The 12918-nt window shown below is 40.8% G+C and overlaps 1 protein-coding gene and 1 long non-coding RNA gene across 3 annotated transcripts in view; one reads left to right on the top strand and one right to left on the bottom strand.

Moving 5' to 3' along the window:
* LOC149983493 (uncharacterized) overlaps positions 1 to 12918 on the bottom strand; it is a 119318-nt gene that overhangs the window by 84356 nt on the left and 22044 nt on the right. The window lies entirely within an intron of this gene.
* On the top strand, positions 769 to 12006 carry psmd5 (proteasome 26S subunit, non-ATPase 5). The gene is made up of 10 exons (XM_021603238.3): positions 769 to 1497; positions 2579 to 2723; positions 8232 to 8345; positions 8432 to 8560; positions 8931 to 9040; positions 9178 to 9320; positions 9505 to 9696; positions 9828 to 9937; positions 11079 to 11219; positions 11513 to 12006. The coding sequence occupies exons 1-10, from the start codon at positions 1325 to 1327 to the stop codon at positions 11768 to 11770; spliced, it is 1515 nt and encodes a 504-aa protein (XP_021458913.2). The 5' UTR covers positions 769 to 1324; the 3' UTR covers positions 11771 to 12006.

The following is a 12918-nucleotide window of genomic DNA, read 5'->3' on the forward strand; positions in this document are numbered from 1 at the left end:
AAGCACAAGCATTTCGCTACACTCGCATTAACACCTGCTAACCATGTTTATGTGACAAATACAATTTGATTTAGTAAGAAAGATGAGTGGACAACAAGAATGGAACAAAAGGGGATAAAATTGTTGTGGAAAATGAGTCTGATGAATCGTTTCTTGTTGGAGTACGTTTTTGGATAAGGATGTTAATTTGGGAAAACCTTTTGAAGTCACAAGGATGACGAAGAAAGCGTTGGGAAAAGTGGGCGCAGTCAAAGTAACCTGGAGTGGTATGTTGATGATATGTGTATCCAAAAAGTAAAATGAGCATGAATTGTGGCTCACGAAATGATGGACGCATGAAATAGACAGCTTTGATTTTCAGAGCAGAGCACTGGTAAAATGTGTTAAGTATGGCATCCCGTTGGACATTGATAATCAATATCTTAGGAAAAAAATATACAGGAGTAGTTAATGCACGTGGCTTGACCCGTACGGAGAATTGGAGAGTTTATTTGTATTATTGATGTTTGATGAAGAGTATACACCACCCTATGTAAAGCTGGGATATATAAGATATGCCATAAGAGCGTTCGTGCAAAACCCAATGTAATGAAAGAAGTGTAAAAAGTTTGGCCACGTGTCAAGTGTTTGCAGACAGAAGGAATATGTTATGAAGGAGTCTGTGAATGTAAAATGTTGTAACTGTGGTAGGGAATTTATTCCTGAATTCCCTGAGTGCCTTGTTAGGGTGAAAGAGGTTGTACTGTCAAGGATCAGGTGCAGCAAATCTCCTATCTGGTTGTGGTGAAGAGAGTTGAAGAGGCAAGAGGCCACAGTTCTGAAGAAGATATGGCGCTGGATGCACAACAACCAGTTGCAGTGTTATACATCAATCAAGTGATCTGGATACACTTATTGTGAAGAAAGTGGATTTTGTAGCATTTATAGCCACAGTTATTAATTGTACAGCACAAGTGTCCAAGAAGCCCACGTAGCTGGACATCATTATATCTGCAGCCGATAAGTTTTTTGGGCTTCCAGGCCTTAACGGCAGTAGCACTGCACGGACTACTGTCATCAGAAAATGTCCCGACCTCATAGGATCTTTCTGAAGGTGTTTAGGGACCTGATTAGAACAGAAAAGCAGGCTAATTTAGTAAAATGTAAACTTCGTTATTGATAGTTTGTATGATTTATTTTTTATAAACTGTATATATGTATAATTTTTACTGCATTTTTTCAATTTGGTTATTTGTATTATTCACCAGTACAGTAGGTGGCGGAATGCACACATAATTGTTGCGAACGCCATTATAACAAAGAGGAAGAAGGTTGCAAGAGCAAAATGGCAGCCTCAATTGAGAGTTTGTTCGTTGAAATAGCAAGCCTTGAAGAGCCTATTGAAGAGCTGCAAACTTTAAAAACGGCCATTTTATCAATACCTGTAAGCGCCCTTAGGGATACAGTGAGTGGACTCCGGCTTGAAGTGATTTTCTCTCTTTTGAACACAAATGACAGGTCTGTAACCGCTGCACTGCTGAGTCAAGCCTTAATACTAACATTAGCTAGCTATTTAGCATGGCAACAAACTCAAACTGTTAGTTAGCGAACGTTAGCTTGGACAGCTTCCTTGTAAAATAGACAGCACGTTCATGCAATTTAACTTAGCTAGATAAGTATAGCTACATACCTAAACCACTGTCTCCCGACTCGCTCGCTGACTTGGGTATGAATGCTAACGTTACTCTTGACTAGCTGGCCTTTTCTTAGCTAGCGCCTTGCAAAGATACACAGCGCCTTCATTAATGCAATGTAACTAGCTAGATAAGCTAACGTTACTGGCCCTTTCCTATGTAGCTAGCTGTGTTGTCAATGGTTTAAAGCTGCAATCCTAGTTGCTACATCCATTTTATGACTTATATATGAATATTTATTTATATATATATATATATTATTGAAGAATATATTGTAACGACACTGAAGCTTGAGCATGCTTTTGCAGCACAGTCGATAGCACGCTGGACTTCGGGCTAGAAGGTCGAGGGTTCGAGACTTGCTCTCTGCTTGTTTCATTACAATATCTTTTAAATGCTTCATGAGCTTAGTTCAATTGTCGTAGTTACCCCATCAGATCCTAGAAAATACAAGCTTGTTTTACTCCAATGTTTGTAAAAGTAAACAAACACTGTATAGCCTCCAAATATAGTGTGCATTCAGGAGGATGCAACGTTTAGGTAGAAATATGCTTTGTAGAACAAATATGCCCCAGTCTCCGACATGTAGAATAATTAATCATGTCGGCTCTATTCTCTGCATTTCTATCTGGAACCTTAAGAACATTTTGCAACTGAATGTGGCCCAGGTTAAAACTATAATTTTGATGTCATGGATGGTAAGTTCTTGCATCCATAGCTCTCTGTGAATGTGAGTGGTTACATTTCTTCAAGCCCTTATCTCAGCTTTTTACCAAAACACTGGCTTTGTTTCAATTAAGGATTCTAGCTTCAATGCAAAGTGTGTTCATGTAGCTGACAGGTGAGATGTGAGTATGAGTCGTGCATGAAAGATTTTCAATGACGAAGTCTCATTAATTTCACAGAGAGAAAATTGAGCTATGCGTGGACATCCTTGGTCGAATCCTGCTCGCCCTCAGCCCTGTCCACCTTGCCCAAAACTGCAGAGTGGAACTTCAGGCTGGACTGAAACATCCTGATGACACAGTCAAAATACTGGCATTGACACAAGTATGTTACAGCTGTCATGAATTATTTTTATTTATTTCACCTTTATTTAACCAGGTAGGCTAGTTGAGAACAAGTTCTCATTTACAACTGCGACCTGGCCAAGATAAAGCATAGCAGTGTGAACAGACAACAACACAGAGTTACACATGGAGTAAACAATAAACAAGACAATAACACAGTAGAAAAGAGTCTATATTCCCTGTGTGCAAAAGGAATGAGGAGGTAGGCAAATAATTACAATTTAGCAGATTAACACTGGAGTGATAAATTAACAGATGGTCATGTGCAGGTAGAGATACTGGTGTGCAAAAGAGCAGAAAAGTAAATAAATAATAACAGTATGGGGATGAGGTAGGTAAATTGGGTGGGCTATTTACCGATTTACAGCTGCAGCGATCGGTTAGCTGATATATATTTGATGGCGCACCATAGGAAACGGTTGATTCAAACACTGCAGCTTAAAGCTGAGTTCCGTTTTGTTATTAAATAGGTGTGTCTCTGCTACCCTGGGTCAAAATAATAAACTACAACTTCCATATAAAGGTCGTTCCACCAATTCGGAGCCCTTTGAGAAGTGTAATTTGGTAATAAAAAAAACATGCTTTCCCACAAAGAGGTTAAATAAAAAAACAATGCCTATAATTGTCTTAGTGCCAAATATAGTAACAGGGTTGACTTAAGTCAGCCATAAATTTCCTCCAGGGGGAATGTAAGCTTGTTTTTTGCAACAGGGAGTGGCAATTGAATGCAAGCTTCACCCAAAAAATGAAATTGTTAAACAAATTATGGGTAACGGGGTTGATGTGTTATGATCGAGCCGCTCAGTGTCCCACCACAAAACCCCAGAACATTGCCAATAACAGTAGAACCAGCCCAGTTGAAACTACTAGCACTATGCATACCCCACAAGACATTCCACCAAAGATCTCTTCACAATCCCCAAGTCAAGATAAGACTGGGAGGCGCACAGTACTACAGAGCCATGACTACATGGAACTCTATTCCACATCAGGTAACTGATGCAGCAGTAGAATCAGATAAATGTTTTTAAAGATAAAAAATACACCTCAGAACAGTCGGGACTGTGAAGTAACATAAATGTAGGCACAGACTAGAGGTCGACTGATTAATCTGAATGGCCGATTAATTAGGGCCGATTTCAAGTTTATATAACAATCAGAAATCTGTATTTTTGGGTGCCGATTTGCCTTTAAAAATATATATATTGTCTTTTATTATTATAAAAAAAATTTAAATACCTTTTAACTAGGCAAGTCAGTTTAGAACACATTCTTATTTTCAATGGCGGCCTAGGAACGATGGGGTAACTGCCTCGTTCAGGGGCAGATAAAACAAACATTCAGATAGGATGATGGGGACAATTTCAGTGAAAAATATAACAGGGCAACAGTACTTGTGCAAAGTTTCAGAATGATAACTTCCAAAATGAGTGTGCATTTATCATGAAGTCACCCAGGTGTCCCACACAAGTAGCCCAAATGTACCCAAGTGGCCAAATTGGTGAAGGTATACATTTTGAAACAAATAACTATATACAAAATACCAAAATGGTATTCTAAAAAATATGAAGAAAAATATATACATTTACAATATACATTTACAAAATAACATGGGTACCTATTTACACACTTTCAATATTTGGAAGACCCTCAGTCCACTATCAAATCAAATGTATTTATATAGCCCTTCGTACATCAGCTGATATCTCAAAGTGCTGTACAGAAACCCAGCCTAAAACCCCAAACGGCAAGCAATACAGGTGTAGAAGCACGGTGGCTAGGAAAAACTCCCTAGAAAGGCCAAAACCTAGGAAGAAACCTAGAGAGGAACCAGGCTATGAGGGGTGGCCAGTCCTCTTCTGGCTGTGTCGGGTGGAGATTTATAACAGAACATGGCCGAGATTTTCAAACGTTCATAGATGACCAGCAGGGTCAAATAATAATAATAATCACAGTAGTTGTAGAGGATGCAACAGGACAGCACCTCAAGAGTAAATATGAACAGTTTAGGGTTCCATAGCCGCAGGCAGAACAGTTGAAACTGGAACAGCAGCAAGGACAGCAAGGAGTCATCATGCCAGGTAGTCCTGACGCATGGTCCTAGGGCTCAGGTCCTCCGAGAGAGAGAGAGAAAGAGAGAATTAGAGAGCATACTTAAATTCACACAGGACACCGGGTAAGACAGAAGAAGTTCTCCAGATATAACAAACTGACTCTAGCCCCCCGACACAAACTACTGCAGCATTAATACTGGAGGCTGAGACAGGAGGGGTCAGGAGACACTGGCCCCATCCGATGAGACCCCCAGACATGGCCAAACAGGAAGGATATAACATCACCCACTTAACCAAAGCTCTACACAATATTGTGCTGCTGAAGTATAATAAACAGATATACAGTGCCTTGCGAAAGTATTCGGCCCCCTTGAACTTTGCGACCTTTTGCCACATTTCAGGCTTCAAACATAAAGATATAAAACTGTATTTTTTTGTGAAGAATCAACAACAAGTGGGACACAATCATGAAGTGGAACGACATTTATTGGATATTTCAAACTTTTTTAACAAATCAAAAACTGAAAAATTGGGCGTGCAAAATTATTCAGCCCCTTTACTTTCAGTGCAGCAAACTCTCTCCAGAAGTTCAGTGAGGATCTCTGAATGATCCAATGTTGACCTAAATGACTAATGATGATAAATACAATCCACCTGTGTGTAATCAAGTCTCCGTATAAATGCACCTGCACTGTGATAGTCTCAGAGGTCCGTTAAAAGCGCAGAGAGCATCATGAAGAACAAGGAACACACCAGGCAGGTCCGAGATACTGTTGTAAAGAAGTGTAAAGCCGGATTTGGATACAAAAAGATTTCCCAAGCTTTAAACATCCCAAGGAGCACTGTGCAAGCAATAATATTGAAATGGAAGGAGTATCAGACCACTGCAAATCTACCAAGACCTGGCCGTCCCTCTAAACTTTCAGCTCATACAAGGAGAAGACTGATCAGAGATGCAGCCAAGAGGCCCATGATCACTCTGGATGAACTGCAGAGATCTACAGCTGAGGTGGGAGACTCTGTCCATAGGACAACAATCAGTCGTATATTGCACAAATCTGGCCTTTATGGAAGAGTGGCAAGAAGAAAGACATTTCTTAAAGATATCCATGAAAAGTGTCGTTTAAAGTTTGCCACAAGCCACCTGGGAGACACACCAAACATGTGGAAGAAGGTGCTCTGGTCAGATGAAACCAAAATTGAACTTTTTGGCAACAATGCAAAACGTTATGTTTGGCGTAAAAGCAACACAGCTGAACACACCATCCCCACTGTCAAACATGGTGGTGGCAGCATCATGGTTTGGGCCTGCTTTTCTTCAGCAGGGACAGGGAAGATGGTTAAAATTGATGGGAAGATGGATGGAGCCAAATACAGGACCATTCTGGAAGAAAACCTGATGGAGTCTGCAAAAGACCTGAGACTGGGACGGAGATTTGACTTCCAACAAGACAATGATCCAAAACATAAAGCAAAATCTACAATGGAATGGTTCAAAAATAAACATATCCAGGTGTTAGAATGGCCAAGTCAAAGTCCAGATCTGAATCCAATCGAGAATCTGTGGAAAGAACTGAAAACTGCTGTTCACAAATGCTCTCCATCCAACCTCACTGAGCTCGAGCTGTTTTGCAAGGAGGAATGGGAAAAAATGTCAGTCTCTCGATGTGCAAAACTGATAGAGACATACCCCAAGCGACTTACAGCTGTAATCGCAGCAAAAGGTGGCGCTACAAAGTATTAACTTAAGGGGGCTGAATAATTTTGCATGCCGAATTTTTCCGTTTTTGATTTGTTAAAAAGTTTGAAATATCCAATAAATGTCGTTCCACTTCATGATTGTGTCCCACTTGTTGTTGATTCTTCACAAAAAAATACAGTTTTATATCTTTATGTTTGAAGCCTGAAATGTGGCAAAAGGTCGCAAAGTTCAAGGGGGCCGAATACTTTCGCAAGGCACTGTATATGTAATATATATATATATATATATGAGTACAGGGAACATAAGGTTGAATATATTATTATAGACCTGCTAGATCTACTGTCTCTATTATATTATGACAGACCAGCTGTATCTATTGTCTCCATTTCACTTTGGCCATTGTTGTGGGCCTGCCCTCCCCTCAACAGCCTCAAATAGGCTATTTCATGTGGGTTGGGGTGGGGCGGCAGACACATTTCATCACTTTTCATTACATTTCATCACATTACATTTTTATATGTTGCTTCTAAAATTTAAAAAAAATCACAAATAATATTTTATATGATTAATTTCAAACAAGGGCATTAGCATGAGAAGAACTTACCAGTCCAAAACGGTGACATTGTTCCTCTTCTGCAGGCACCGTTACAGATTATACACAGTGGCTACAACGGTGTCCTCTCTGTTCAAAAATATTCCTCCACTTGGGAATCGCTAAATGAATCGTCCTACAACAATCTGTCTCACTTTTCCGATCAATTTCTTCTAAAATTGTGTGTACATCTGTATATCTAGACTTAGATTTAGCTTTCCCTGACTTAGTCGCCATACTGATGTATAAACAGCTGAATCTGCGCGTTTACCAAAACAACGCTGTGCGTAAAATGCGTAGCTCCTTCCGGAATAAAACTTCAATAGCGAATGACTCTCTTTACGCCGGAGTTTACGACATGGGTTGGTCTTCCAACACACAACCATTGCATATTGCCGTTTACCCCAGCTCATTGGCTATCTACCCAGCTAGATTTCAAGACTATCAGTGGTCGTTGGGTTAAAATACAGTCAATCAACGAAACAGTGGTCATATCATTGGTGCACAGTGATGTCATTACTTGTCTTAAAATCGGTTTCCTTCAGTCAATACGTCTCACGAAATGGCCCATCAGGTTTGGTTGTGTTACAAACAAACCAGTTGATTGCAATGAAACCAAACATGACTGGAAAAGTCACGTTTTGTGTGGGTTATTTACCTGGAATGTGTCGTCGAAAATGGAATGAGACGGAATTCACGACACAAGCGGTTCACAAAATGTTTTGTTAGGCTATAAAAAATTGATTTAATCAAACAAAAGATCATTCGTTGTGTAACAATGAGCATTGGGATTGCAAAACAGACGAAGATGTATGTGATTTTGTTACGCCTGTGCTGGTTGAAATGTTTTATTTTTTATGGGGCTCTATGCTCAGATAATCGCATCGTATTCTTTCGCAGTAAATCCTTTTTTAAATCTGACAACGCAGTTGGATTAGCATTAGCAAGATTCTAGGCTTTCGATACATGTGAGACACTTGTATTTTCATGAATGTTTCAAAATGTTTTGCTATTTTCTGCTATTAATGAATACATTCCTGGTCTGTCTGAGCCTAGAGCTGTTCACTCTAGCTGTCATGGTGGCATAACTTATTACGAAGATCAGGCAGCCATAATCAATAACATTTTCATTTTCTGCAGATTGGTAGAATGGTATTGAACCATGAGGCAGTAACAGAAATTCAGAACAACCAAGACATACTTCGGGAAGTGATCCACTGCATCAAAGGAGAGAAGATGACAGTGGCCAAAGAGGTTGGCATAAAGATGATACATTTTTGTAACCACATGTTACATTTCAAAACCACTTGTTGCTCAAGACCAGTTAATCAATTTCACAGGCAATACGAGCTCTTGCCAAACTTAGCCACTCCAAAGCTGGGTTAGATGCTCTATTCAGGAGCGACTTGCTGAAAGACCTCAAGGATGTGATGGCTACAAGTGACATTGTCAGATACAGAGTATATGAGGTACGCCCATTGCCACACATGTTTGTCTGTTTCCTAATATGTCTAATCTCTTGGAAATATGCTTACCCATATGAGTGTTTGAAAATAGAATTGCATGGTGGAGCATAGTGATAAGCATCAGTTAAACATATGGTAACCTTATCATGAAGTTGCTCATACATCTGAATATTGCAGTAACTACTCTAGTAACAATATTTTAACATGTTTTTACGAAGTGCAAATTCCAATAAGCACAGTAATGGAAATAAGTGTTTTTCTTAGTATAAATATGGTACAAATAGCACACCAAATATGGCTGCTGGTACCTATGCCTTGAATGGGAATGTCAATTCTTCTGTTGTTCAGTATTGACTTGTCTCTCCTGTTGCAGCTGATAGTGGACATATCGTCTGTCTCTCCTGTCTCCCTGGGTTACTGTGCCAACAGCAGCTTTATTTCCCAGCTACTGGGAGAGCTGACAGGAGATGATGTACTGGTCAGGTAAAACATGGATAACCCACACCAAACAGACAGACAATCTCTTGCTCCTACTCTCCGTCACTGGCCACACAGACGAACACACCAACTCCCCCTCCCATTTCCCTTTTATGATATGTAGTGACCTCTGTCTGTTTCAGGGCTACAGCCATTGAGATGGTGACCACACTTTCCCACAGTCAGCATGGGCGCCAGTACCTGGCACAGCAAGGCATCATGGATAAGATATCCAACATGATCACTGGAGCAAAATCAGACCCCTTCTCTAGTTTCTACCTGCCAGGTGAGGAAGTTGTGAGTTCATCTCACATTTGCATTTTAGTAATTTAGCGGACGCTCTTATCCAGAGTATAGACAGTATACATGTTCATACTGGGCCCCAATGGGAATCAAACCCACAACCCTGGCATTGCAATCACCACGCTCTATCAACTGAGCCAGATGGGACCATGATGTCTCCCACACAGGGCTGGTGAAGTTCTTTGGGAACCTGGCCATCATGGACAGTCCCCAGCACGTGTGTGAGACCTACCCAGCTTTCCAGAACAAGGTGTTTGAGATGGCCATCGACCCAGACCCTGTTATGACTGGAGTGGCTCTGGACACACTGGGGGTCCTGGGCTCCACTGTGGAGGGGAAACAAGTCCTGCAGAAAACAGGTTTTTATTTTGTATGTTGGTTTGTTTGTGTTTTGTGTCACTGCATTAATTCCTTATTACATAAACAATTTAGTAACTGCAGTAGATAACAATTACTCACTTTCTGTTTTGGTTTGTGTGTGTGTGTTCAGGTGAGAAGTTCAATGCTGTGCTGAAAAGAATGAGCAAGCTGGCCAGCGGTGGAGCCACCGAGCTGCGAGTGCGCTGTCTGGAGGCCATCTCACTCCTAATCACTCTGCAGGTCTGTCTGTATCTCAGTGGTGTGTGTGTGTTACCAGAAAAAAAATGGGGGACACGTTCCATTTTTATAAAATTTTTTTTTTTTTTTTTTTACAATTTTCTACATTGTAGAATACTAGTGAAGACATCAAAACTATGTAATAACCATAAAATATTAAACAAATCTATAGTACCTGCAAAATAAGAGGTGACTCCGGGATGCTGGCCTTCTAGGCAGAGTTGCAAAGAAAAAGCCATATCTCAGACTGGCCAGATAAGCAAAAGAACACAGACACTGGACAGAGGAACTCGGCCTAGAAGGCCAGCATCCCGGAGTCACCTCTTCACTGCTAACATTGAGATTGGTGTTTTGCCGGTACTATTTAATGAAGCTGCCAGTTGAGGACATGTGAGGTGTCGTTTTCTCAAACTAGACACTAATGTACTTTTCCTCTTGCTTAGTTGTGCACCGGGGCCTCCCACTCCTCTTTCTATTCTGGTTAGAGCCAGTTTGCGCTGTTTTGTGAAGGGAGTAGTACACAGCATTGTAGAAGCTCTTCAGTTTCTTGCATGGGATAGCCTTCATTTCTCATAACAAGAATAGACGGATGAGTTTCAGAATAAAGGTCTGTTTCTGGCCATTTTGAGCCTGTAATCGAACCCACAAATGCTGATGCTCCAGATGCTCAACTAGTCTAAAGAAGGCCAGTTTTATTGCTTCTTTAATGAGCACACGTTTTCAGCTGTGCTAACATAATTGCAAAAGGGTTTTCTAATGATCAATGACTTTTAAAATTATAAACTTGGATTAGCTAACACCACGTGCATTGGAACACAGGAGTGATGGTTGCTGATAATGACCATCTGTATGCCTATGTAGATATTCCATTAAATTAGCTGTTACCAGCTACAATAGTCATTTACAACATTAACCATGTCTACACTGTATTTCTGATCAATTTGATGTTATTTTAATGGACAGAATGTGCTTTTCTTTAAACATTTCTAAGTGACCCCAAACTTTTGAACATTAGTGTTTATGACTTGTTTTCAATGAGAATGACAGATCTACAAGTTGCATTTGTATCTGAAATGAGTCAGGTCATACATAAAATTACATAATGGACCTTGTGTAAAGAATGCTGTGTCTGTGTGCGTACCAGGCTGAACAGCAGACAGAGGACCTGCTGGTTCTAACAGAGTCCTGGTTCCATCTGCTGTCTAACCAGCCTATGGAGATGATCCGGAACATCAGCACCCAGCCCTTCCCTGAGCTCCACTGTAGTGCTCTACGCATATTCACTGTGAGTGGATGGTCAGGAATTAGTGTACACATTACTGAACTTTTTTTTCCCTTAAAAACGAAACAAAGTAACTGCGGATATGTTTCAGCACCATACTACATATTTTTTGTATAGAATCTGATGTAAGAATTCATGTAAGAACCCTTTGTGATTTTGGCCCACTGTTGTAAAAGACCAAGTGTCATTGAGTCGGAGGTGATTTCATGAAAACATAGGAATTATTTGTTCATCAATTATTGCCTCACTGGCTAAAACTCAGTAATTTTGTCTATGGTGTCTTTGTTGTGTTGCAGGCCATTGCTCCCCAGCCATGGGGTCAAAGGTTAATGATTGGCACGCCAGGGTTCATGGAGTTCATTGTCGACCGTTCGACTGGCCCGACCAAGGAAGCGAAGGATGCTAAGTTTGAGCTTGTGGGTGCGCTGGTGAGCTCTTCCACAGCAGCGGACATCTTGGGTAGCCAGCACTACTTACGCCTGCGGTCCTACCTCCGAGAGGGAGCGTACTATGTGACCGCTGTAGCAACAGTGACCACTGAGGGAGCAGACTGAGAGAAATGGGGAAATTTCAAATTACACGCTATTCCCAATATAGTACACTACCTTAGGCCCTACTCAAAAGTAGTGAGCTGTATGGATAGTAGGTTTAACTTGAGACTGCTACCAGACCAGGACCAACGAGACTCAATTCTTGTTATTTTATTAGATCGCCTGAGATGCATTTACTGTTACTTTTTCTAAGTGGAATATTTGCCCTTATTAAAGAGGAAGCATATTGAAAATGACAATCCAATAGTTTTATGATTTTTATCACACACTTGCATAAGACAGACTTTCCAAAACATTAGGAACACCTTTTGGACTCAGACCAAACTCAATTCGTTGGCATGGACTCCACAAAGTGTCAAGTGTTCCACAGGGATGTTGACTCCAGTGCTTTCCAGAGTCGTCAAGTTGGTTGGATCTCCTTTGGGTGGTGGGCCATTCTTGATACGCACGGGAAACTTGAGTGTGAAAAACCCAGCAGCATTGCAGTTCTTGACACTCAAACTGGTGTGCCTGACACCTACTACCATACACCATTCAAAGGCACATATTTTTCCTTGCCCATTTACTCTCTGAATGGCACAGAAACACAATCCATGTCTCTGGCTCCAGACTTAAATCCTTTAACCGCCTGTGTACTCTTTCATCTACACTGATTTGAAGTGCATTTAACAATAAGGGTTCATAGCTTTCACCTGGTCAGTCTGTTGTTGAAAGAGCAGGTGTTCCTAATGTTTTGTATACTCAGTGTACCTACAGGCCTTTTCTCAGCTCCTCTTCTGTATCCCAGAAACCGATGTGGTCACCATATGTATGTGTGAATTAATAGGTGAACGGAGGCATTTCCTCTCCTCGATTGCCGCCTCCAGCGGAGGATGCTCAGGTGTATCCTAACGCGGAAGAATTTTCAAAATCTGCCTGTGACGTGTATTTGTATTTCTTAGAGATCCCCATTAGCTGCTGCCATGGACAGACCAGACTTCTCCCTATCTTAGCTACTATTGATTCGACATGTTTTGACCATAAGTTTACAGTCCAGCGTTACTCCAAGCAGTTTAGTCACCTCATATTACTCAATTTCCACAGTCTTACAATATTTGGTTGAGGTTTAGTGAATGTTTTTCCAATATGTAGGACTAACTTATTCCTTGCCA

Source organism: Oncorhynchus mykiss, chromosome 5 (genome assembly GCF_057628025.1).
Source record: "Oncorhynchus mykiss isolate SJ-2025 chromosome 5, ASM5762802v1, whole genome shotgun sequence".
Lineage (NCBI taxonomy): Eukaryota > Metazoa > Chordata > Actinopteri > Salmoniformes > Salmonidae > Oncorhynchus > Oncorhynchus mykiss.